Source organism: Gadus macrocephalus, chromosome 6, assembly GCF_031168955.1.
Source record: "Gadus macrocephalus chromosome 6, ASM3116895v1".
In the NCBI taxonomy this organism is placed as follows: Eukaryota; Metazoa; Chordata; class Actinopteri; order Gadiformes; family Gadidae; genus Gadus; species Gadus macrocephalus.
Genome location: NC_082387.1, coordinates 26,542,139 through 26,566,218, shown reverse-complemented (window position 1 = coordinate 26,566,218; position 24,080 = coordinate 26,542,139). Strand labels below are relative to the sequence as shown.

Sequence of the window (24,080 nt, the reverse complement as noted above, 5' to 3'; positions counted from 1 at the left end):
TGATTTTTGTAAATCAAGCAAGACGTTACGTTACGTTGGGCAAGACGTCAAGTGCTCAGCTGCTGCATTGATCAATCTCGACGTACATTGATTCTCAAAATAGAGGTCTAAAGTCTGAGTATGCTTCATAGTATTTTTGTATACAATTCATCAGAGCTGACCCTTCTGCTTATTTTTAGTCTTCTTATTTCCACAATTAATAGTTAATTTCATTTTAAATATTCTTGAGCATCTTTCATTTCGAGGTAGACCACCAGGTATTCCCCACATGGAGTTCATCGATACTTTGAAACAGAATTTGAGAGTGTAATAAGATATTTAAAATAATTCAAAAGAAAATGTTCTGAAACTTCTCGGTTGTTTGTTGTCCATGCATCAAATATTGTTAAGTTACAATGTACAGCTATAAGTGGGTAAAAAAAATGCTAAGCAAAGTAAAGGTATATCAGTTAATATGTGTCTTCAGTGATGTTAAGTATAGTAATGTCAATTAACAGGGCAACACTCGCTATGGGAACGGGATCCGCAAAACTCAATCTCGCCCAGGGCTACCAAAGGGCTAGAGCCGGTCCTTCTGCTTCGTTGGATGATAACATGAACAGGGGTGATAATGGCAACATCAATGTATGCCTAAGGTGATGCTGATCGGAGGAGACAGGTTTGCGTTAACGTCAAGGTTTACACAAGACCGCCAGTTGAATTCCATTATGCACTGAGCATCATATCTGTGGGGCAGATCCACACAACGCATTATTGAGACTTCTTCGGAAATCTCACGTAGCCTATTCTTCCATAAAATAGTCAGACCGACGACGTGACTCAATTCATATACAAATATATGCCTTCTAATACTGATACTATAACCAGGGGTGCACATAACTGGTACGCAAGTACGCATGCGCGCCCATAACCGGGGATGTCACTACAGCGCTTTTGCGTAACTTACGGGAGATCGAAAAAAAACAACGCAACAAAATACATTGAGCAGCAACTTGTGCGTTCGCCGCCTGCAAAGAAAAGGCAAATGGAGCAGAAGAAAATGTTTTTTTTTGTTGGCACCAAGATGTGCCGTGGCTCGAAACGAATGATAAGCGCAATGAAATGTGCGCTAGTGGTGGATTTAATGATGGAGTGCATTCCATGATGCGATATACCGCTACCGGAAACCAGGCTGAACGAACAAACGTTCACCGCTACCGGAAACTAGGCTGATTCGCGAACGACAGCGACAGCGGCAGACAGCGCTGCATGCGAGTGTGGTGCCCCTGAACAGACTGTCGAGCATATTATGACCACCTGGCCCCTATACAGACCACCCTCGGAAGCTGGCCTCTTTGACGTGGGACCAGAGACAAGGGCATGGCTACAAGACACTGAGTTGGACCTCTGATGTTACACGAAAAAAGAAGAAGAAGACTCCTCCCAGCTCAGTCGAGTTTCCGGTGAATCGATTCACCGGGAACTCGACTGAACTGGGAGGAGTCGTTCGCGAATCAGCCTAGTTTCTGGTAGCGGTGAATCGCATCATGGAATGCACGCTATTGCACGGTTCTCAGCTGAGTCAGTCAGACTCAGTGCTACCGGAAACTCGACTGAACTGGGAGGAGTCGTTCGCGAATCGTTTGTTCGTTCAGCCTGGTATCCGGTAGCGGTGAATCGCATCATGGAATGCACGCCATTGCACGGCTCTCAGCTGAGTCAGTGCTACCGGAAACTTGTTTGTTCGTTCAGTCGAGTTTCCGGTGAATCGAATGGTGAATGAGACGAACGAGAGAAACAAACCGGTTCGGTTCGTTCGTCCTAAAGACTCGCTCATTCGAACCGGTTTGCGAACGAACGAGCCAAAACTAATGTGCGCTCATGTGCGCTGTGCACCGCGCATACACTGGAGAACTGCTCAAAATCAGCTGATCGCAAAGTTCCTTTTGTCAGATAATCAAACGCTCCGTGGTCGAGCTGCTGCAGTTTGATGATGTTCCGATGTTACGTGTGGAGCTATGTCTGGGGTGCGTACCAAACACCATCTCCTGGTTCTCAACTGAGTAACTCTATAAAGAAGTTATGTGCACCCCTGACTATAACATCAATACACTATGCATACCAGGTCATTACAGTGGATGTCATATCCTGTTGAGGAAAGTGAAACCTATAGAGAACAAAGGAGCCACTCCCAGTGTAGGTGTTTGCATGTTTCTGTGTGTGTGTGTGTGTGTGTGTGTGTGAGTAGGCTGGCAGGGGGATACCAACCACATCTCTGAGCCTCCATATTTTGTCGTGGCTCACCGCTTCAACCAATGGCAGGCCTGCCTGAAGGACGCCTCCCAGCTCAACCTGCTGCTCTGCAAGCCCCTCCCCAAACCCCACTTCTCCTGGTGAGACACCCAGACAGTACTGTTTCCATAGCAACACCATCACACGGACGGTACTGTTTCGATAGCAACACCATCACCCAGAAAGCACTCTCCATCACCTGGCAAGAACTGTTTTCATAGTAACACAAGTCACCTAGCCAGTATACAATCATCTGGGCAGCCCTTGTTCTGTTACCATAGTAATACCCTGTCAAAAGCACCTGTGCAGGCAGTAAAACATTAAAATAAATAAAAGTAACTTAGAAAGATTGGGATATTTTAAAGTGATAAAATAAGACATTGTTACAGATATATATTTGTGACAGAGAAGGTTGAGGGTGGGGTCAACAGAATGTAGTGGTAAGATAAGACAGTGCTTCATTAATCCCAGACGGGTTGGTCCAGGTTGTACCAGGGCAGGCTGGTGCACCGGCGGCAGAAGCAGCTCCAGGAGAGGGAGCCAGAGGACATCGTACAGGACGACCAGTTCAGGAGACTGTACAGGAGACTCCTGGGAGCAGTGACCCAGCCAGACCCAGGGGCCAACAGGAGAGCTGGGGGGCCTGAGGCCCAGCTGAGGGCCAGCATGGAGCACCTTCACCTCAACAGCCTGGACGGGGAGGAGGAGGAGCTTGAAGGGGCTGGAGGCCTGGATCAGGGCTCTGATAGGCCTAGGGTGTCGGTTAGAACACGCTACAGAACCAAAGACAGGAAGGACCGTTCCAGAAACCCAGAGCTGTGGAGGAAGCAGGAGAGGGAGGGGTGGTTGTGAGCAGGAAGGGGCGGAGTTCCAGGGATGGGGGCAATAGGGGTTTCGCCCATAGACATCTTATATGATAGACGGAGCATCGAACGCCGCCTACTCGCGCTGACGAGACGCGGGGCCGCCATCTTGGAGTGGTCATCTGCTCCACTCAGTGTAATCCGTTTGGCTGGAGCAATGAACTGTCAGCGCATTTAATTAATCATACCTCACTGGATACCACTGATTTTCATGCGTTTTTTTGTCATACGTGTAGCTATGATAAAGGACAAAGGTTTGGCGTGTTTTATTATTCATAGTTGGCTTAACACTAATATAATATTCTGATATGCTTCAAGTGACCAGACATCCGAGATCAAAACTGGGAACCTAATCCCTGAGAAGGGGAAAAAAAACGGTCAGCTATTTTTTAATTGAAGAAACAATATGACATATATATCCTGCATAAACAATGTATGAATACATTAGATATGCATATCTTAGGGACCTTATAGACTGCATCTCTGACTGCGGCTGCAGCAGCAGTTTATTCTGTGTTGACACTTTGTATTGATATTTTGTATTTACTATTAACATTCTTTCCTTAAATGATTATGTTTACAGTGATTGTTTTATATGTATCTATCGCTTTAGAAAAAAGCGAACCAAATATTTAAACATAAAACATATATAAACACCTGAAATTTTTTAGATCAGCTAAAACCACCAATCTGATACACTGGATTCAGAATAAAACCAAATTCTGTCTTACCCAACAATGTTAGTATTTAAATATTGTTACTTGCATGACTTATTCGTGGTTACAATTATACTGTTTTGTCTTATACTTTGCCTAAAATGATAATGCATGAATGCAGTGAATGCAGGTGCTGAGGGCTGCTCTGCAGCCCTCAGCACCTTATAATAATAATAATAATAATACATTATGTTTATATAGTGCTTTAAACAGTGCTCAAAGACACTACAGAACAGAGAAAATAAGAAAAAAGCAACTTTAATATTTAAAAAACAAGATAATAAAATCAAATAATAATACATAATATTATACATAATACACAATACAATATATAAAAGGATAAGTTTGTTTGACAATAGAATATTGAATTTATGAATTGTAGCCTCATGATGATACACCTACTCTTTGGAGGTGAACCGGGAAGCTGAAGAGGGATGGAATAACACCATCAAGTTGTCTGACAATCTGACCCGTCCTGTCAAAATCACCCTGCTTAAAATGTTGACTGCAGACAACTGAATAATCACTTGCAGTGAATCCTTCTCTCCTCAAAGCCCCTTCACACTTCTTCCTCACATCTTTATCTTTGGGAAACCTTCCAAAGTGTCAGATGTAATCTAGGTCAGCGCTTATGGAATATGATTTATCAAGTATCATTTCATAGCCGGGTGAACACATAGCCTAGTTCAACAGTAATCCCAAGATTACCCCATTCCAGGTGTCAGGTGTGTCAGGGCCTTTTCCTGAAGGTCTGGATCAGGGCTCTGATAGGCCTAGGGTGACGGTTAGAACACGCTACAGAACCAAAGACAGGAAGGACCGGTCCAGAAACCCAGAACTGGGGAGGAAGCAGGGATTATTTAACTAATATATTGAACTAAATATAATTCAATAAGTGTTGAGTCTGTTGTCATCAAAGTATTATGGTTGTGGGCTTTTTCTAAGTGTGAATCATGAGTTGTATTGATAGCGAACTGCGGCAAAACAAACCGACAAAGAACAATGTTCTTTGTGTTGATTATAATACCAAAGTTCTGTAAGCATACGTGGTCTATGTGTGGGTTGTGTGTGTTGTATATGTGTGTGTTTCTGTGTGTGAGAATGTCATAGTGTATGGTGCGTTAGGGGGTCATGGTATGGGCTGGTGTGGGTCACAGTGTGTGCGTCAGTGTGTGTCAGTGTGTGTGACCTCCACTATCTTTCTGATGGAGAGGCAGGCGTAGCCGTGCACCACGTCACCACAGTCACAAGGACCTCAGGCAACGTGATCCCCACCCAAACGACTCCAGAGGTGGTTTGTATCGGTCAGGGGTCGGCAACCCTAGGCACGAGTGCCAGTGGCACGTGTGCACGTGGCAGCATAATCATCTGCACTTTTTTTGTACTTTTCTTGCATTTTTTTTTTCTTTTAAATTTTACTTCATTATTATTTAATTTTTTCAACGGTACAATGGGGCAACATAATAATTACTACCGATTTTTTTGTTTTGTTTGTTTTGGGCATTTCCTCCCAGTGCAAATTTGTTTAAATTAATTACTGAAAGCACTGTTCTGAAATGGGATCAATTAATAGTTTAACACTTATGTTATTAGTTATAGAGAAGATATATAAAATATTGTTGCAAGTGGCCTGTATGCATCGCCTTCACATGGTTTTTGCAAAGCCTTAAAGATATGTCTTAAAGATATTGATGTGGATGTTTCCAACGTCATTTTTTTACGTTTCTCACAGTGCAAGTACGTTTTTGAATGAGTTTCTGAACGAAGTGTTTTAAGATGGGATATATGTAATCATAATTTGTAATGTTGTAAATATAAAAACATCAACAAAAAAACGTGCATGATTGTGGACCATATGGAAATATTACAATTCAGGGGCCTTCTGGAAATGTTTTTGGTCGCTGTGTCATAAACCAGGTTAGGGTTAGGGTTAACTATTGTTAACTATTAACTAGGGTTAACTATTGTTGCTAAAGGCACACTCATTAACGAGAAATTGCCAAACTGGCGCTGCATGTTGCAAAGGTTAAAGACCCCTAGTATAGGTCGTCCAAAATGACCAACAGCGCCCCCTGTCGCCTAGTCCAAGAAACAGCAGAACGTCACGTACGTCGGGCTTCTGTCTTTTTAAGATATTTTAAAATGTAGCACTTTGACGACCTTTCTAGCGATAAACAGGCATTGTATTTTCGTATTCTTAAGTCAGTGAATGTAAATGTTAACTAAATGTTTGTGAGCTTAACGCAACGTTATTGTTCAATGTTGTTTGAATTGAATCACCGTCTCTGCGTTGTGTAACGTCTGTCATCCCAGCTGCTATGTTATGTGTTATTTTATGTAACCGATGTTCTTTAATAGAGAGAGAGAGAGAGGGAGAGGGAGGGAGGGGGAAAAGTGTATTTGCTATAGTTGTGTCATGTGTGTGTATTTGAGAGAGAGGTAAAGTGTGTGTTTTCCAGTCGGTCGGGATGGCTCTGAAGGAGTGTGTGAACTTGGGGCTTCGCGTTTGAATAATCTCCTTTGCCATGTAATATGAATAACAATTAAATCAATGAATTTCTTCAAGTAAACAGGCCACGTCGAAATGTTTACCACTATTGAGGCTATTGGCCATGTCAATTTCATACCTGCTCATGATCTAAGTCATTTATTACTTAAAATAAGCGGCGTTAATATCAATTGCGTCTTTCCCCTGGCCGGGAAACCTTGTTGAAGCTAAAAAATAACAATATTTTTTCCTCTGATTTTAATCACGTCGCTCAAGTGACTTTATGCATAAAGTAACCTGAGCGACGCGATTCAAATCAAACCTACTATATGGAAACTGCTACTGGATCAATACAGATCAGTACAATAGGCCTTAAGTGTTCGGCTGCATGACCACGTTATTATGTTATGTTATTGAGTTGAAGAAGTGATACCTCGGAAATGTCCGGAAAATGAAACTCATCAGTGTATGTGTGTGGGTGGGGCGGGCAAGTGATGTCTTGTAGCGGACAGGAAAGTGAAACCTAACGAGATACGCTCAGTGTGGTTGTGGTTTGTTTGTGTGTGTGTGTCATGTCGATGTCAGGGAAGCGAAACCTAAAGAGCCACTCGCAGTGTGTGTGTGTGTGTGCTGGCGTATAAAGGAGCTGGGATCCTCTCTGGGTGAGTCCAGTCGCCACAGATAGGTAAAGTGAGAACTTCACCAGTCCAGTCTCCCTTAAAGTTAGAGCTCGACCTGTCAGTCACCATGGGGGTAAAGGGCTTATCTTCACTCCTGGAGGACAACAGAAGGATCTCCCCGGACATCCACTTCAGGGACAGCAAGCTGGTGGTGGATGGAAACAACCTGCTCTACCTGCTCTACTTCTCGTCCAACCTGGACCAGAACCACGGCGGGGAGTACCTGGCCTTCCAGGCAGAGGTCCAGGCTTTCTTCAAGACTCTGGCCGACTGTGGAATCAAACCGTACGTGGTGATGGACGGAGGCTCGGGGACCAGTGACATCAAACTGGACACCCTCATGGACCGGGCCAGAGGGAAGGTCCAGAAGACCCATGACGCCGCTTTGACGGGCAAGAAGGTAAACATCCTCCCCCCCCTCACCAAGCACGTTTTCCGACAGACGCTGAACGAGCTCAAGGTGCCGATGGTCAAGTGCTTCGGAGAGGCCGACTGCCAGCTGGCTGCCCTGGCCAGAGAGTGGTGCTGCCCGGTTCTGTCCACAGACAGCGACTTCTACATCTTTGACCTTCCTGGGGGGCTTCTGCACCTGGATCACTTCAGGTGGCGTGCAGAAACACGTCGTGGCATCCCCTGCAGGCGATACACCACGTCCAACTTCTGCAGCTTCTTCCACATCGACCCCCAGCTGCTGCCCGTCTTCGCCTCGCTGGCAGGGAACGACTACGTGAACCTCAGAGATGTTAAGTGGGCCAGATACCTTCCAGCGGGAAGTCCTAAAATGAAATTCAGTGCTGCTAACCTGGTGGGCCTCCTGAGTTGGCTGGGAGCCAGGACAGACCGGACGACAGAAGACACCCTGACAGCAGTGATGAAACTCATGCCCAGCATGAGTCAACAGGCGCAGACGGAGGCGCGGAAGATGCTGAAGACGGCCATGCTGGAGTACGAGCTCCCCAGCTCCTCTCTGCTGGGGTTCTTCAGTGAGGAAACCATTCCGCCGCTGCCCGCTGAGATGTTGATCTGCGTCCCCGACTGGGTCCGCGCGCCCCTGGCCAGAGGAGAGCTGAGCGGTGACGTGTTGGACCTGCTTGTGCACAGGCGGAACAAACTACAAACCCAGGTGGAACGCAGCGACCTACAGAGCTCCAACCTCACCTCGAAGCACATCCGGCAGGTGTGGTCCGGGCTGCTGCTGGGCCAGGGGGGGGGTGAGGTGGAGGAGGTGGACCGGGACGGTCTGGAGCTCGCCAGTGTCAAGGTGCGACCGCTGGTCCAAGGAGCCGCTCAGACGCTGAGGCTGGACTCTCTGCCACAGGTAGGCCTACCCACTCATTCAGCTGGATGATAGGAATTGATTGTAGATTATTTTCAGTAATCAGTAATTCATATGTGGCCCTCCCTCTAGTGAAGTATGCATCTGTGTATCGGAGATAGTGGAAATAACCACTGAGATAATTCGGCATTACACCACGAACAGCCTTATTCAGCACATATCTTAACCTGTTTACTCCATCTTCCACATTGAGACCAATTCGATTCTGTAAGTGAGAGGCTACTCTAGTCTAGGTGAATGCATGCTGCAAGCCTCAGAAAACATCTGCATTATGTAATAAACAGCATGTGTTTAACCTAAGGAGGGAGATATCCGAGGCAAACCATCTAAAAGATAATTTTTCGGTTGTCTTTTAATTGGCCATGTGTTTTGTTCCCACTTTCCAGGCAGACCGCGCTGTGAGGCTGCGGGTGTGTCTGGAGACGCTGGGCGTGGAGGAAGAGACGCTGGAGGGAGTTCCGGCTCACCTGCGCCTCCCAGTGGCTGTGACCCGCTACTGGCTGAGGAGGGCCAGCCCTGAGCCGACGCTCCTCAAAGCTCTGCTGATGGTCATGGTCCAAGGAGAACTGAACCGACAGACAGGAGGGACAACAGGTAGGTAGCACATGTGTGCACAGCAAAAAGACAAAAAAAACAAACACTCAACCCCTTTGTGTGCGTGTGTGTGTGTAGGCTGGCAGGGGGATACCAGCCACATCTCTCAGCCTCTGGACGGTGTCGTGGCTCACAGCTTCAACCAATGGCAGGCCTGCCTGAAGGACGCCTCCCAGCTCAACCTGCTGCTCTGCAAGCCCCTCCCTGAACCCCACTTCGCCTGGTGAGACACCCAGACAGTACTGTTTCCATAGCAACACCATCACCCAGACAGAACTGTTTCCATAGCAACACCATCACACGGACGGTACTGTTTCCATTGCAACACCATCACCTAGCTAGTACTATTTCCATGGTAACACCATCATCCAGCAAGAACTGTTTCTATAGTAACACCATCACCCCGGCAGTACGGTTTCCATCTATAGGTGCACTATCTCCTAGCTAGTATCGTTTCCATTGAAACACCATCATATAAAGCTTGTCTTAATTAATATTAATAACTCTACAATAGATATGAGACATATATGAGAGTATCAGATGCAAATGTGTGACCAAGTTCAGGGTTGTGTCAAGAGAATGTAGTTTTGGGATCAGACAGTGCTTCATTAATCCCAGACGGGTTGGTCCAGGTTGTTCCAGGGCAGGCTGGTGCACCGGCAGATCCAGAAGCTCCAGGAGAGGGGGCCGTTGGAGCACAGTGCCGACTTCACCCGCCTCTACAGGAGCCTCCTGGGAGCAGTGACCCAGCCAGACCCCGGGGCCGACGGGAGGGCTGGGGGGCCCGAGGCCCAGCTGAGGGCCAGCATGGGCCATCTTCGTCTCGACACCTAGGAGGGGCAGGAGGGGGAGGGGGAGGGGGAGCTGGGCGGGGCTGCAGGCCTGGATCAGGGAAGGGGAGGAGCTAATGGAGCTCTTAAATTAGTCCCCTCTCTTTGGACTTTCATTCATTCATGCCTCCCATGTCTTTTGGTCTCGTTTAAAATTATAAATTCCGAGGTTAAAAAGAAATTATAAACATAACAATGTCATTTTAAGTGCTTGGTGAGGGGGCGGGGGTTCATAAAGAAAAATGTCTGCTCATATTTCATTGACGTGGAGATTCATCAAGTCCCACAGAGATGGACTAGAACCAAAATAACATCCTGTTTGGCAATCAGATGTTCACAAGTTTTTTCTCCAAATACGTTCGTCATTCATTCATCCTTCAACATTTTAAACAATTTGTTAGTCTGATGAAATGTTCTTTCTTGTCCCACGCAACTTTAAAGGGACGATATTTTGCCACCAGGTGTCACTGTGATCAGCTGTTATAAGCCGTTTGAAGACGTTTGAAGACCTTCCTTTCCCTTTGTTTAAGTGACATAACAAGTGGGCGTGTCCACCTAGATGTCTGATGATAGATCCGTCTCCCAGCCCACCCAGTGGACTGTAGCAAATGTCGCTGATCTATCCATCATACATCTCAGTGGACACGCCCCCTTGTGAAAACACAGGAAAAGGCCGAGTTCAAACAGCTTGTAACGGCTAATCACACTCACACTAGGGCTGCACAATATATCTAATTTTTATCGCGATGACGATATTGACGTCCCACGATGACACGTAGTGTTCTCGCGATATCTTCGCGATATTTTTTTTTAAATAATGCATCCGCAAAAAAAAGAAAAGAGCCCCGCCCATGCAGTATACGCTCTACCTCTGCTGCAAAGCAAACCAAGCGCTCCCTGTACACCTGTCTGCGACTGCGTGAGTCCATCCTGCACACAGCGGCCCAAAGCCTGAAAAGGGGGGGGGGGGGGCGTGGCCTGAAGGCAATTTGCCGCTGAGCACAGTGTGTGGCTCCTACCACTAGGGGGTGGGAGAAATTCGAAAGATTTTTTTTTCAATGAATACTCGTGGTAAATAATCGTGATATCAATATTGATCAAAATAATCGTGATAATCATTTTGGCAATAATCGTGCAGCCCTAACTCACACCCAAGGGCGTCAGTTTGTGTTTAGAAGTGGTGGGGACAATAACCATAAGCTTCAGTGTGGTTTGAAAAGTGCTGGGTACCCTTATGTAAGCTATTCATCCATTCAACGCTGCATCACAATATGCTCTACAGTCAGGTGTTGAAAATCCTATTCGAACAATAAAAGTTGAAAACCACAGTTTGTGTTTTGGCTTGTTTTGCAAAACGGCGTTGGAAACACCAGGGTATTGGCTCGGGACATGTAATACTAATACACACAGGACAAAGAACAGTCTTGGCAATTTAGCACTTATCTTGACATCAAAAAAGTTTACCAGACAAACAATGCCAGACTGTAATGGGGGTACGAAATGAAACGAGGTACTGAGCATCAACCTTTTGAAGACGAGCAAGGGCTGCTGGTAGCATATGTTATGCTGCGTTAAAAAATAAAATAAAAAAAATAAGCGCCCAGAGGAGAATTGCATCTGCCAAATCCTGACCACCAGTAAACACTCGCAAAGGACCAATGTCGACTTCACTCGTTACATCATAAGCAAATTGCCCGCAAATAAAATCCCAGACAGTTTAGGATAATCACACAGGTTATGCGAGAACATATTTATGTCAGGATAGGCCTACCAGGCTCCAAGTCTAACGTGGCTAACACACACACAGTAACATTGGCATAGCAATCGCACCGTGTGTAGCTGCTATTAGCTGCAGTCTATATATACAATGCATACTAGCTGGAGCACCAACCAGAATCAGATCACAATCGCTTAGGACTGTGGGTAACCTTTGGCCAGGTCATCACGAGCAAACAAAACTAGCAGCAAAGTTTACGTAAACCAATTTCTTATGTGGCCCTCCAAATGCAGGCTAGATGATGTATCCATATCGATCGTTATCCAGTGTCACAAACATGCTTTTTGCAGGAAGCAAAAGGTCTGGCTATTTTCTGAATAAAATGTTGGCTGTCTGCCTTGAAACTTCTCCATTATAACGCTGTGTACAGACAGCACACGTTCACCCTCCTCCCACCTCCCCATGAAATTAAATATAATTTAACAAATTATACAAACAACAAATTTAAGGCTTAAGTCGCAAGGCTATTTAACTGGCTCCATAATGTCTAAGAGAAAAGCTGGAACTGATACAAGATCCTTTTTCAGCAGGCAAAAATGCGCTGTGGATTTTTTCGGTCGCAATTGGTTTGCACATTTTTAAAAGTGGTGGAGACAAAATTCGTATTTTAAATAGTGGTGGGACATGTCCCCCCCGTAATCTACGCCAATGCTCAAACCTAGTGGCATATTATCACCCCTTTAATTCAAACGGTCTAATAGCAGCCATTTCGAATGTGTTTAATTTGGGCGTGATTGAGTGAGAAAAAAAATATATAAACATACTATAATGTATACAGCTTTTCATTTTTTATTTCTTTAAACTGACATGTTCTATTCGTTCCATGGCAATAAAACTATAGAGAAAAGTCCATTGTTTAAATATTAAAAATTGTTTAATAAAAGCTTATTAAAATTCAACGATGAACAGAGTTAACATTTATTGGTCACACACACTTTGAGGGGCCCTTATGTTAGGACACCCCCCCCCCATCTGGGGGTACACCGGCCCATCTGGGGGGGTTACCCCAGGGGCCCTTAGGAACTCCGGCCCCCCTGGGGGGGAACCAGGGGCCCTTAGGAACTCCGGCCCCCCTGGGGGGGAACCAGGGGCCCTTAGGAACTCCGGCCCACCTGGGGGTACACCAGGGGCCCTTAGGAACACCGGCCCATCTGGGGGGGGTACCTCAGGGGCCCTTAGGAACTCCGGCCCCCCTGGGGGGGAACCAGGGGCCCTTAGGAACACCGGCCCACCTGGGGGGAACCAGGGGCCCTCTGAGCAGAGCAGGGGTCCAGAGGGCCCTCTGAGCAGAGCAGGGGTCCAGAGGGCCCTCTGAGCAGAGCAGGGGTCCAGAGGGGCCCCTCTGAGCAGAGCAGGGGTCCAGAGGGCCCTCTGAGCAGAGCAGGGGTCCAGAGGGGCCCCTCTGAGCAGAGCAGGGGTCCAGAGGGGCCCTCTGAGCAGAGCAGGGGTCCAGAGGGGCCCCTCTGAGCAGAGCAGGGGTCCAGAGGGGCCCCAGAGGGGGCTGAGGATGGTCCTGGAGCGCTGCTCCTTCCCTTGGTTCTTCCAGACCTGGCGAGTGGAGCTCAGAGCTGGACCCCCCGGGCTCACGGCCGGGGGGGGCCACGACCGGGGAGGGGCCACGGCTGGGGGGGGCCCCCGGCTGGGGGGGGCCCCCGGCTGGGGGGGGCCCACGACTGGGGGGGGCCCACGGCTGGGGGGGCCCACGGCTGGGGGGGGCCCCGGCTGGGGGGGGCCCACGGCCGGGGGGGGCCCCGGCTGGGGGGGGGCCCACGGCTGGGGGGGGGCCCACGGCCGGGGGGGGCCAACGGCTGGGGGGGGGCCCCGGCTGGGGGGGGGGCCAACGGGCGTGGAACCGCCCCGGCCCAGAGCTCTTGAGCCGAGCAGCAGCGCAACTCAACCGTTAACCTCTGTGGACGTGTGACCGCTGCAGATGAGGTGATACGAGTCAGACCAGCCTCAATGCTCCGACCGCTGGGCGTGACCAGACTGAGGGCTACCTCTGGGGGTCCCCTCTGGGGGCGCTGGGAGGCCGGTGTGTTGATCGGCCCATTTAACACAAAAGGTCCCAGGATAGCAGAGCAGACAATCTGGTCCAAACCGCCCGTCCTGCACAACAGCGGCAGACGTCCTCATTGGTCAAGACCAACGAGTCATCGATGATGTCGTAATATTAAGTCAGTTTGTCCGATGGTTTAGGACAGATTGTAGTCAGTGTCTTCATCCCCGTTTTAGTGCATTGTGGGTAAAGCCAGTCAACACTAAAGAAAGCCTTCGTCAAGTGTTATGCAGGGTGCATGTTCAGTGTGTACTGGTGTTGGTGGGAGGCGTTCCAATAGAGAGACTCCTTCCACCACCAGGAGGTGGGAGGCGTTCCAATAGAGAGACTCCTTCCACCACCAGGAGGTGGGAGGCGTTCCAATAGAGAGACTCCTTCCACCACCAGGAGGTGGGAGGCGTTCCAATAGAGAGACTCCTTCCACCAGGAGGTGGGAGGCGTTCCAATAGAGAGACTCCTTCCACCAGGAGGTGGGAGGCGTTCCAATAGAGAGACTCCTTCCACCAGGAGGTGGGAGGCGTTCCAATAGAGAGACTCCTTCCACCAGGAGGTGGAAGGCGTTCCAATAGAGAGACTCCTTCCACCCCCAGGAGGTGGGAGGCGTTCCAATAGAGAGACTCCTTCCACCAGGAGGTGGGAGGCGTTCCAATAGAGAGACTCCTTCCACCAGGAGGTGGGAGGCGTTCCAATAGAGAGACTCCTTCCACCACCAGGAGGTGGGAGGCGTTCCAATAGAGAGACTCCTTCCACCACCAGGAGGTGGGAGGCGTTCCAATAGAGAGACTCCTTCCACCAGGAGGTGGGAGGCGTTCCAATAGAGAGACTCCTTCCACCAGGAGGTGGGAGGCGTTCCAATAGAGCTCCGTCCTGAGGGTGAACCGGCCACAGTGGGGCGGATCCGTCATGTGACCCTCGCTGTTCGTGGTGAACCAATGGGAGCGTGGCAGCAGGGTGGTGTGAGGAGGAATAACGAGATAAAGCGGAGGTTCTAAAATGATTTTAATGCGTCGACCGTTCTCGAGGTGTGCCGCGGCGTTCCCCGCAGAACCCCCGGGCCCGTAGTGGTTCTAACGGTGGAGCCGCTGACCAGGGGTCAGCACAGAGGGGCTAAACATAAAGCTAACGGTGCACCGGGACCTCGGTTACCTCTTCCCAGAATGCACCTGGCCCAGTGTAGGAGGATGTCAGGGGGACCATGGGATAAAAGACCCCCACACCCTCGGGTTGGGGGTGGGGGGCAAAATGCTTTGTTAAGGCACAAAACGAGGGAGGGGAGAAAGAAGCAAATGACGCGAGGGGGCTTTTACTCTGAAAGCACCTGATGATGGGGGAGGAGAGATGAATGTCGCGCGTTTACGATTGGCCGACGGACAACGAGGTCTGGTTCCAGTGGCTGGACCCCAGTGGACCAGCCACTTCAAACCACAGCATGAACAGAAAGGACCACCACCACCACCACCACACCCACCACCACCACACCCACCACCACCACCACCCACACCACCCGGTATGAGGGGGGGGAACCGTCCGGTCCTCAGACGGCCAGAGCTCAGACCCCCGGGGAAAAGAGCAGCCCCAACGTTAAATAAAATCTTCTTAAATAACAACCTAAACCACGACGGGGGGAGAGGGCGAAGTGAAGGGAAGTCAGGGTGGGAGCAGGGCTGCTACAGCAGGTTAGCACACACACACACGCGCACGCACACACACACACACACACACACACACGCACGCACACGCACACGCACACACCGAACCCCAGGGGCGCCAAGGGGGAGGAGCCACGACAGAGGACGCCATCTTGGGACTCCTCCCTCTACCTGGGCTCCTCGGACAGGGGGGGGGGGGCGGCTTCAGTCTCAGAGTCTCTCTCTCCCGCGGCCCCCTCTCTCCCCCCTTCTCCCCCGTTGCAGTCCAAGCCCCGCCCCCCCCCTCCAGTGTGCGTACGATGGGATTGGTCGGCTCCGGGGGGGGGGTCATACTTCGTGGAAGGAGTCGGCGTCGGAGGCGGAGTCAGAGCAGCGGCCGCGGTCCTGCCGGGCGCCGCGCCAACGCTCGGCCAGCTTCACCAGCTCAGAGAGCACACACACCGAGGAGGTGAGGCCCAGCAGGAACACCAGGTCTGGGGGGGGACACAGGGACAGGGACACACACACAGGGACACACACACAGGGACACACACACAAGGACACACAGGGACACACAGGGACACACACACACACACACACACACAGGGACAGGGACAGGGACACACACACACACACACACACACGGACACACGGACACACAGGGACACACACACACACACACAGGGACACACGGACACACAGGGAGGGAGGGACACACACACACACACACACACACACACACACACACACACACACACACACACACACACACACACACACACACACACACACACACACACACACACACACACACACACACACACACACACACACACACACACACAGTCAGTGATAGGGATGCAATGATTCTAGATTTGATGGTATGGTTCCAATGGTTGTAATGATACTAAGAAATAAGTAATAATAAATAATAATTGTGGCGATTCACAATCATTCTGCGTTTATTATTTGACAACAATACAGATGTTTAAAGTCAGACCAGCCTTCCAAACTTAAAGATTGTATCATAGATTTTCCACACAAACAAAAATAAATATCTTCTTATTCATTTAATAAAATAAAAAATAAGAATGTGAGCGAAAGCGGGGTGTGTGTGTGTGTCTGTGCACGTGCGTGTGCGCGCGCGCGTGCGTGCGACGTGTGTCTGTGCGTGCGTGCGTGTCTGTGTCTGTGTGTGTGTGTGTCTGTGTGTGTCTGTGTGTGCATGTGCGTGCGCGTGTGTCTGTGTGTGCGTGCGCGTGTGTGTGTGTCTGTGCGTGTGTCTGTGTGCGTGTGGGCGCGCGTGTGTGTCTGTGTGTGTGCGTGCGCGTGTGTGTGTGTGTCTGTGTGGGTGCGTGCGCGTGTGTGTGTCTGTGTGTGTGCGTGCGTGCGCTCACCCAAGACGCTGAGGCTCTCGGTCTGGAAGACGCTCTGCAGCGGGGGGAAGTAGATGACCATGAGCTGGCCCATGATGGAGCCCAGCACGGCGTAGCAGAACATCCTGTTGCTGCACAGCCCCATCTCGTGCACCATGCGGGTCTGGGGTGGGGGGGGGGGTCAGAGGTCAGAGGTCACCGTCTGAACAGGCCCAGTGCATCTCACGTGGTTTACGGCGTGTGTGTTGGAATGGAGTCAATGTGTAACAAAAGCATACATGGCCTCACACACACACTCCTAGTGTGTGTGTGTGTGTGTGTGTGTGTGTGTGTGTGTGTGTGTGTGTGTGTGTGTGTGTGTGTGTGTGTGTGTGTGTGTGTGTGTGTGTGTGTGTGTGTGTGTGTGTGTGTGTGTGTGTGTGTGTGTGTGTGTGTGTGTGTGTGTGTGTACCTGGGAGCGGGAGCTGAGGGCGTTGAACATGTCGAAGAAGACGAAGCAGGTGAAGGTCATGGTGGTGTCACGAGGCGTGATCTCGTTGTCCCGCAACTGGAACACACACACAATAACATATGACACACACACACACAATTTATGATACACACACATACAATAATATATGATACAAACACACACCATAATGCAACACACACACACACACACACACACACACACACACACACACACACACACACACACACACACACACACACACACACACACACACACACACACACACACACACACACACACACACACACACACACACACACACACACACACACACTAGAAACTAGGTCAACCGCCATCTTCTCCGTCAACTCTCCTCTCACACTCGGTGACAGCGGCTCATAACGTTCTATATATACCGTATTTTCCGCACTATAAGGCGCACTTAAAAGCCTTTCATTTTCTCAAAAAACGACAGTCTTATAATCCGGAGCGCCTCATATAGCGAACACACGTTCACCAAGACGGGGAGACGGCGACGGGCGACTTACGCCACCATCTGCCAATGGATCGTGGATGCCTGGGCTCATATAACAGTCTCAACTGTGGTCCGAGCTTTCACGAAGGCTGGAATAATCACTGAACTGCCAGGCAACAGCAGCGACACTGACTCGGATAACGACGAGAGGGAGCCGGGCATGGTGGATGCCGTACTCGCCCAACTGTTCAATTCGGACACTGAAGAAGAAGAATTCGAGGGATTCGTGGACGGGGAATGAACTGAAAAAGTGAGCTTTACGTGTTACACGTAACTGAACAATAATCTATTATTGTCACATTTTTATTTTCTTAATCATAATTATATTATTACACGCACAATAATGCATGATAGACAAACACACACACGCACAGACACAATAATGCATGATACACACACAGACACACTGTGTTGTACCTGTGTGTGTTTGTGTGTGTGCGTACCTCTCTCCAGAAGACGAAGAGCGTGCCGCAGACGATGACGAAGGCCGACAGCAGCACCTTGAGCAGCAGGCTGCGGGTGATGATGCTGTCCCTCACGTTACGGGGGGGCTGGCGGATCACCTCGCGGTCCACGGGCTCTACGCCCAGGCTGCACACACACACACACACACACACACACACACACACACACACACACACACACACACACACACACACACACACACACACACACACACACACACAGTGTTACAATACAAAGTCACACACACACACACACACACACACACAGTGTTACAACACACATACACACACACACACACACTGTTACAGTACATAATCACAGAGATGAACTCCAGTTCCCATCATGCAGCAGTACCTCTGTGCGGGGGGGCCGTCCATGATGATGTTGATCCAGAGGATCTGCATGGCGTTCAGCGGGTTGGGGAAGTTCATCAGCGTTGCCAAGGAGATGAGGGTGAGCGCTGCGATGCTCCTGGGGACCAATGGGAGAGGGGGTGGGCGGGGTCAAGGGACTGGTGGACACGGTGCACCCTGGGACGGTCATCAGGGGGGGGGGGCGGGGGGGTCAGGGGGGCAGGAGGGGTCAGAGGGGGGGTCGGGGGGGGGCAGGGGGTCAGGGGTGGGTCAGGGGGGCAGAGGGGGTCGGGGGGGGTCAGGGGGGCAGAGGGGGTCGGGGGGGGTCAGGGGGCAGAGGGGGTCGGGGGGGGTCAGGGGGCAGAGGGGGTCGGGGGTGGGTCAGAGGGGCAGAGGGGGTCGGGGGGGGGTCAGGGGGGCAGAGGGGGTCGGGGGGGTCAGGGGGCAGAGGGGGTCGGGGTGGGTCAGGGGGGCAGAGGGGGTCGGGGGGGTCAGGGGTGGGTCAGGGGGGCAGAGGGGGTCGGGGGGGTCAGGGGGCAGAGGGGGTCGGGGGGGGTCAGGGGGCAGAGGGGGTCGGGGGGGGGTCAGGGGGGCAGAGGGGGTCGGGGGGGGGTCAGGGGGGCAGAGGGGGTCGGGGGGGTCAGGGGGCAGAGGGGGTCGGGGGGGGGTCAGGGGGCAGAGGGGGTCGGGGGGGGTCAGGGGGCAGAGGGGGTCGGGGGGGGGCAGAGGGGGTCGGGGGGGTCAGGGGGGGGGCAGAGGGGGTCGGGGGGGGTCAGGGGGCAGAGGGGGTCGGGGGGGGTCAGGGGGGGGTCAGGGGGGGGCAGGGGGGGTCGGGGGGGGTCAGGGGGGCAGAGGGGGTCGGGGGGGGTCAGGGGGCAGAGGGGGTCGGGGGGGGTCAGGGGGGGTCAGGGGGGGTCAGGGGGGGGTCAGGGGGGGTCAGGGGGGCAGAGGGGGTCGGGGGGGGTCAGGGGGGCAGAGGGGGTCGGGGGGGTCAGGGGGGGGTCGGGGGGGGTCAGGGGGGCAGAGGGGGTCGGGGGGGTCAGGGGGCAGAGGGGGTCGGGGGTGGGTCAGAGGGGCAGAGGGGGCAGAGGGGGTCGGGGGGGGTCAGGGGGGCAGAGGGGGTCGGGGGGGGTCAGGGGGGCAGAGGGGGTCGGGGGGGGTCAGGGGGGCAGAGGGGGTCAGGGGGGGGTCAGGGGGGCAGGTCAGAGGCGGGACTTACGTGCTCAGCTGGAAGCGGACAAAGTTCTTGATGTTGTTGTAGATCCCCTTCCCCTCCTCGATGGCAGAGCTGCAACACGAGAACCACAGCGCCAGTGAGTACCGTGGTAGTACTGTGGTAGTACTGTGGTAGTACTGTGGTAGTACCGTGGTAGTACTGTGGTAGTACTGTGGTAGTACCGTGGTAGTACTGTGGTAGTACTGTGGTAGTACTGTGGTAGTACTGGCTCAGTGTGTACTACGGTAGTAAAATGGTAGTACTTTGTTAGTTGTATGTAGGTACTGTGGTAGTACTGGTCAGTACTGGTCAGTAACGGTCAGTACTGGTCAGTAACGCTCAGTATTGCTCAGTACTGGTCAGTAACGCTCAGTACTGGTCAGTACTGGTCAGTAACGCTCAGTATTGCTCAGTACTGGTCAGTAACGGTCAGTAACGCTCAGTAACGCTCAGTATTGCTCAGTAACGCTCAGTAACGCTCAGTACTGGTCAGTACTGGTCAGTAACGGTCAGTACTGGTCAGTACTGGTCAGTACTGGTCAGTACTGGTCAGTACTGGTCAGTAACGGTCGGTAACGCTCAGTAACGCTCAGTATTGCTCAGTAACGCTCAGTACTGGTCAGTACTGGTCAGTAACGTTGACTCACAGGATGGTGGCGAAGTCGTCGTCCACCAGGATCATGTCGGCCGCCTCCTTGCAGACGTCCGTCCCCGTCAGCCCCATCGCCACGCCGATGTCCGCCGCCTTCAGCGCCACCGCGTCGTTAACGCCGTCCCCCGTCATGGCAACCACCGCGCCGATGTTCTGGAGGGACTGCACACACGCGGACCGGGTTAACACACACACACACACACACACACACACACACACACACACACACACACACACACACACACACACACACACACACACACACACACACACACACACACACACACACACACACACACACACACTCCCATCTGGCCGCAGATATAGGGAACTAGACTGGAGACAAGCCCATTTTAAGTTTTGTCCCCTCAGCCATCACAGCTCTGAACAAAAATATGTTGATTTTTCGTTCCTGTGTACGTGTTTTTCTGTGGTATATGTGGGAAGAGAGTTTATTTGTTATCTGTGTTGCTACACAATGTTGCTACACTGTGTTGCTACACTGTGTTGCTACACAATGTTGCTACACAGTGTTGCTACACTGTGTTGCTACATTGCGTTGTGTCTTTTTAAATGTATGCTGCCCTGAAACTGACTTGACTGCAATTATCCCCTTGGGGACATTAAAGAACCTTACTAACTAACACACCAAGTTAACAAACACACACCAAGTTTACAAACACACACCAAGTTAACAAACACACACCCTGTTACACACACACACACCCTGTTACACACACACACACACAAGCCTTGAGGAAACCAAATGCTACTAAAGACCACACCACGTACCTTCACTATCTTCAGCTTGTTCCTGGGGCTGGCTCTGTAGAACACCACGATCTGGAGGGGGGAGGGGGGAGGGGGGGGGACGACGACGACAGACAGACAGACAGACAGACAGAGAGTGACTTAGTTAATGAGAGAGACAGAGACAGACAGACAGAGAGGGTGAGAGAGACAGAGGGAGAGATTACCCTCGGGACAATCTGGGACAGCTGATGCAGGTCCATTTGGTCCACCTCCTCCCCGGACAGACACTGAGACCCCTTGGTGTAGAGACCCAGCCTGCTGGCTGCACGCACACACGCACACACACACACACACACACACACACACACACACACACACACACACACACACACACACACACACACACACACACACACACACACACACACACACACACACACACACACACACACACACACACACCATTATACAATTTGCTTTATATGAACATGCATTAAGGAATACTAAGGGCAAAAAAAGTAGAAAGACAGACAGACAGGCGGTACCTAGAGGCAGACAGACAGGCAGACAGACAGACAGTACCTATACAGACAGACAGTAGCTATAGAGGCAGACAGACAGACTGGCAGACAGACAGTACCTATAGAGGCAGACAGGCAGGCAGGCAGGCAGGCAGACAGACAGACAGACAAAACCTATAGAGGCAGACAGACAGACAGGCAGACAGACGGGCGTACCTATAGAGACAGACAGACAGGCAGACAGACGGGCGTACCTATAGAGACAGACAGGCAGACAGACGGGCGGTACCTATAGAGACAGACAGACAGGCAGACAGACGGGCGTACCTATAGAGACAGACAGGCGGTACCTATAGAGACAGGCAGACAGACAGGCAGACAGACGGGCGGTACCTAAAGAGACAGGCAGACAGGCAGACAGACAGGCGGTACCTATAGAGACAGACAGGCAGGCAGGCAGACAGACAGACAGGCAGACAGACGGGCGTACCTATAGAGACAGACAGGCAGACAGGCGGGCGTACCTATAGAGACAGACAGGCAGACAGGCGGGCGTACCTATAGAGACAGACAGGCAGACAGACAGGCGTACCTATAGAGACAGACAGGCAGACAGACGGGCGTACCTATAGAGACAGACAGGCAGACAGACAGACAGACGGGCGTACCTATAGAGACAGACAGGCAGACAGACAGGCGTACCTATAGAGACAGACAGGCAGACAGACAGGCAGGCGTACCTATAGAGACAGACAGGCAGACAGACAGGCAGACAGGCGGGCGTACCTATAGAGACGGCCGTCTCCTGGGAGTCCCCGGTGATCATCTTGATGGCGACCCCCGAGCTGATGAGCGTGCCGATCGCCTCCTTGACCCCTGACCTCGGGGGGTCGATGATGCCCACCAGGCCCAGGAAGGTGAGACTGCCCATCTGGGGGCCCGACGCGAACGCCAGGACTACACACACACACACACACACACACACACACACACACACACACACACACACACACACACACACACACACACACACACACACACACACACACACACACACACACACACACCTTAAGCATTGGGTGTGATTCAGGGTGTTGGGGTCGTGGTGGGCTCTGAGTAGACCGGGTCGCCCCCCCCCCCCCCCCCCCCCCCCGCGCCGTTCTGCCGGCGGTCTGAGTCCGCCCTGCAGAAGGGTCTGGAGAGGGGCAATACACTTCCTACTGCTTCCGATATGTTTTTGCGGGAGCCAATCACCGAGCTGGCTTTTCCCCCTGGCGCCCTATTGGCTGGTTTAACACATGACGACAGAGAAGCAACGGCAAGCAGCCGATCGCGTCCAGAGTCATTTGAACTCGGCCCGTTGATCACGCCTCGAGAGCTGAAGAAAGTAACAGCAGCTTCTGTGGTCTGTAACTGTGATGTCACAGCTGTGGTCTGTAACTGTGATGTCACAGCTGTGGTCTGTAACTGTGGAGTCACAGCAGTGGTCTGTAACTGTGGAGTCACAGCAGTGGTCTGTAACTGTGGAGTCACAGCAGTGGTCTGTAACTGTGGAGTCACAGCAGTGGTCTGTAACTGTGGAGTCACAGCAGTGGTCTGTAACTGTGGAGTCACAGCAGTGGTCTGTAAGCTGCGGAGTCACAGCAGGTGTCTGCTCTAAGGACCGGATCCTGAGGGGGCCGTACCTCGGAGGCCGGCCGTCCCCATGTAGCTCTTCTGCTGCTGGAACAGCTCCCTCTGCTGCTGGCTGAGCGGTACTGCGGCGCCCCGGCTGTTGAAGAAGGTGCAGTAGCGGATGACCTGCTCGTACGCCCCCTTCATGAAGAACACCCCGGGCTGGTCCTGGGGAGAGAGGACGGGGGGGGGGGGGGGGACGACGACACAAACCACACAACACACACCAGACCCACAGAGAACCCAGGGGGGACACACACCACACAACACACACAGAACACACACCAGACGGAACCCACAAAAGACAACACCAGACACCCACATATATACACACACACACACGCACACACACACAGATAGCCTTTAGTTACCACACACTAGTTACCCCTATAGTTACCCCTCCAGCCATGTGTTACCAGTCTATGGTCCCCCCGACTGGAGGGGGACGTCTGGGTCTGTTCTTCACTCTATGGTCCTGGGATCCCAGACCGGACCTACTGACCTACTGGACCTGCTGACCTCCTGGACCTGCTGACCTACTGACCGGTCTGTATCCTACTGACCTACAGGACCTACTGGACCTACTTACCTACTGGACCTGGTACTGACCTACTGGACCTGGTACTGACCTACTGACCTGGTACTGACCGGTCTGTATCCTACCAGGGTTCATACACTTTTGGACCAATGGATTTCCATGACTTTTCCATGACTTTTCCATGACTTTAAACCAAATTTCCATGACCAAACATTTTGTGAAATCTCGGTGTTAACGTGCAAAAGTGATAAAATGTAGTATTAAAACTAACAATGGGAATTCGGAGGCATACTGTATACATTAAATG

At 51.5% G+C, this 24,080-nt stretch overlaps 2 protein-coding genes across 3 annotated transcripts in view; one reads left to right on the top strand and one right to left on the bottom strand.

Annotated features, from left to right (window-relative positions):
• Positions 1–6,908: 6,908 nt before the first annotated feature.
• Positions 6,909–11,106, top strand: LOC132458971 (protein asteroid homolog 1-like). Its single transcript, XM_060053374.1, has 4 exons — positions 6,909–8,336; positions 8,741–8,948; positions 9,027–9,171; positions 9,581–11,106. Exons 1-4 carry the CDS (start codon positions 7,086–7,088, stop codon positions 9,780–9,782), a joined length of 1,806 nt encoding a protein of 601 aa, XP_059909357.1. The 5' UTR covers positions 6,909–7,085; the 3' UTR covers positions 9,783–11,106.
• Positions 11,107–15,300: 4,194 nt separating this feature from the next.
• Positions 15,301–24,080, bottom strand: part of atp2c1 (ATPase secretory pathway Ca2+ transporting 1) — a 29,844-nt gene continuing 21,064 nt past the window's right edge. For both annotated transcript variants that reach the window (XM_060053342.1, XM_060053341.1), the window contains exons 17-27: positions 23,247–23,403; positions 22,348–22,518; positions 21,265–21,362; positions 21,080–21,130; positions 20,283–20,449; positions 19,639–19,707; positions 18,421–18,537; positions 18,045–18,192; positions 17,067–17,162; positions 16,637–16,778; positions 15,301–15,733 (exon numbers count right to left, since the gene is read on the bottom strand). In XM_060053342.1, coding sequence (XP_059909325.1) covers positions 15,588–15,733; positions 16,637–16,778; positions 17,067–17,162; positions 18,045–18,192; positions 18,421–18,537; positions 19,639–19,707; positions 20,283–20,449; positions 21,080–21,130; positions 21,265–21,362; positions 22,348–22,518; positions 23,247–23,403 — 1,362 coding nt within the window. In that variant the 3' untranslated portion in view covers positions 15,301–15,587. The remainder of the gene's footprint in view (positions 15,734–16,636; positions 16,779–17,066; positions 17,163–18,044; positions 18,193–18,420; positions 18,538–19,638; positions 19,708–20,282; positions 20,450–21,079; positions 21,131–21,264; positions 21,363–22,347; positions 22,519–23,246; positions 23,404–24,080) is intronic.

Bases quoted from the DNA above. Each gene is read 5' to 3' on its own strand.
- LOC132458971 (XM_060053374.1), top strand. From the start codon at position 7,086: ATGGGGGTAAAGGGCTTATCTTCACTCCTGGAGGACAACAGAAGGATC. The intron at 8,949-9,026 runs GTAGGTAGCACA...GTGTGTGTGTAG, and splicing joins ACAGACAGGAGGGACAACAG to GCTGGCAGGGGGATACCAGC. The intron at 9,172-9,580 runs GTGAGACACCCA...GGGTTGGTCCAG, and splicing joins CCTGAACCCCACTTCGCCTG to GTTGTTCCAGGGCAGGCTGG.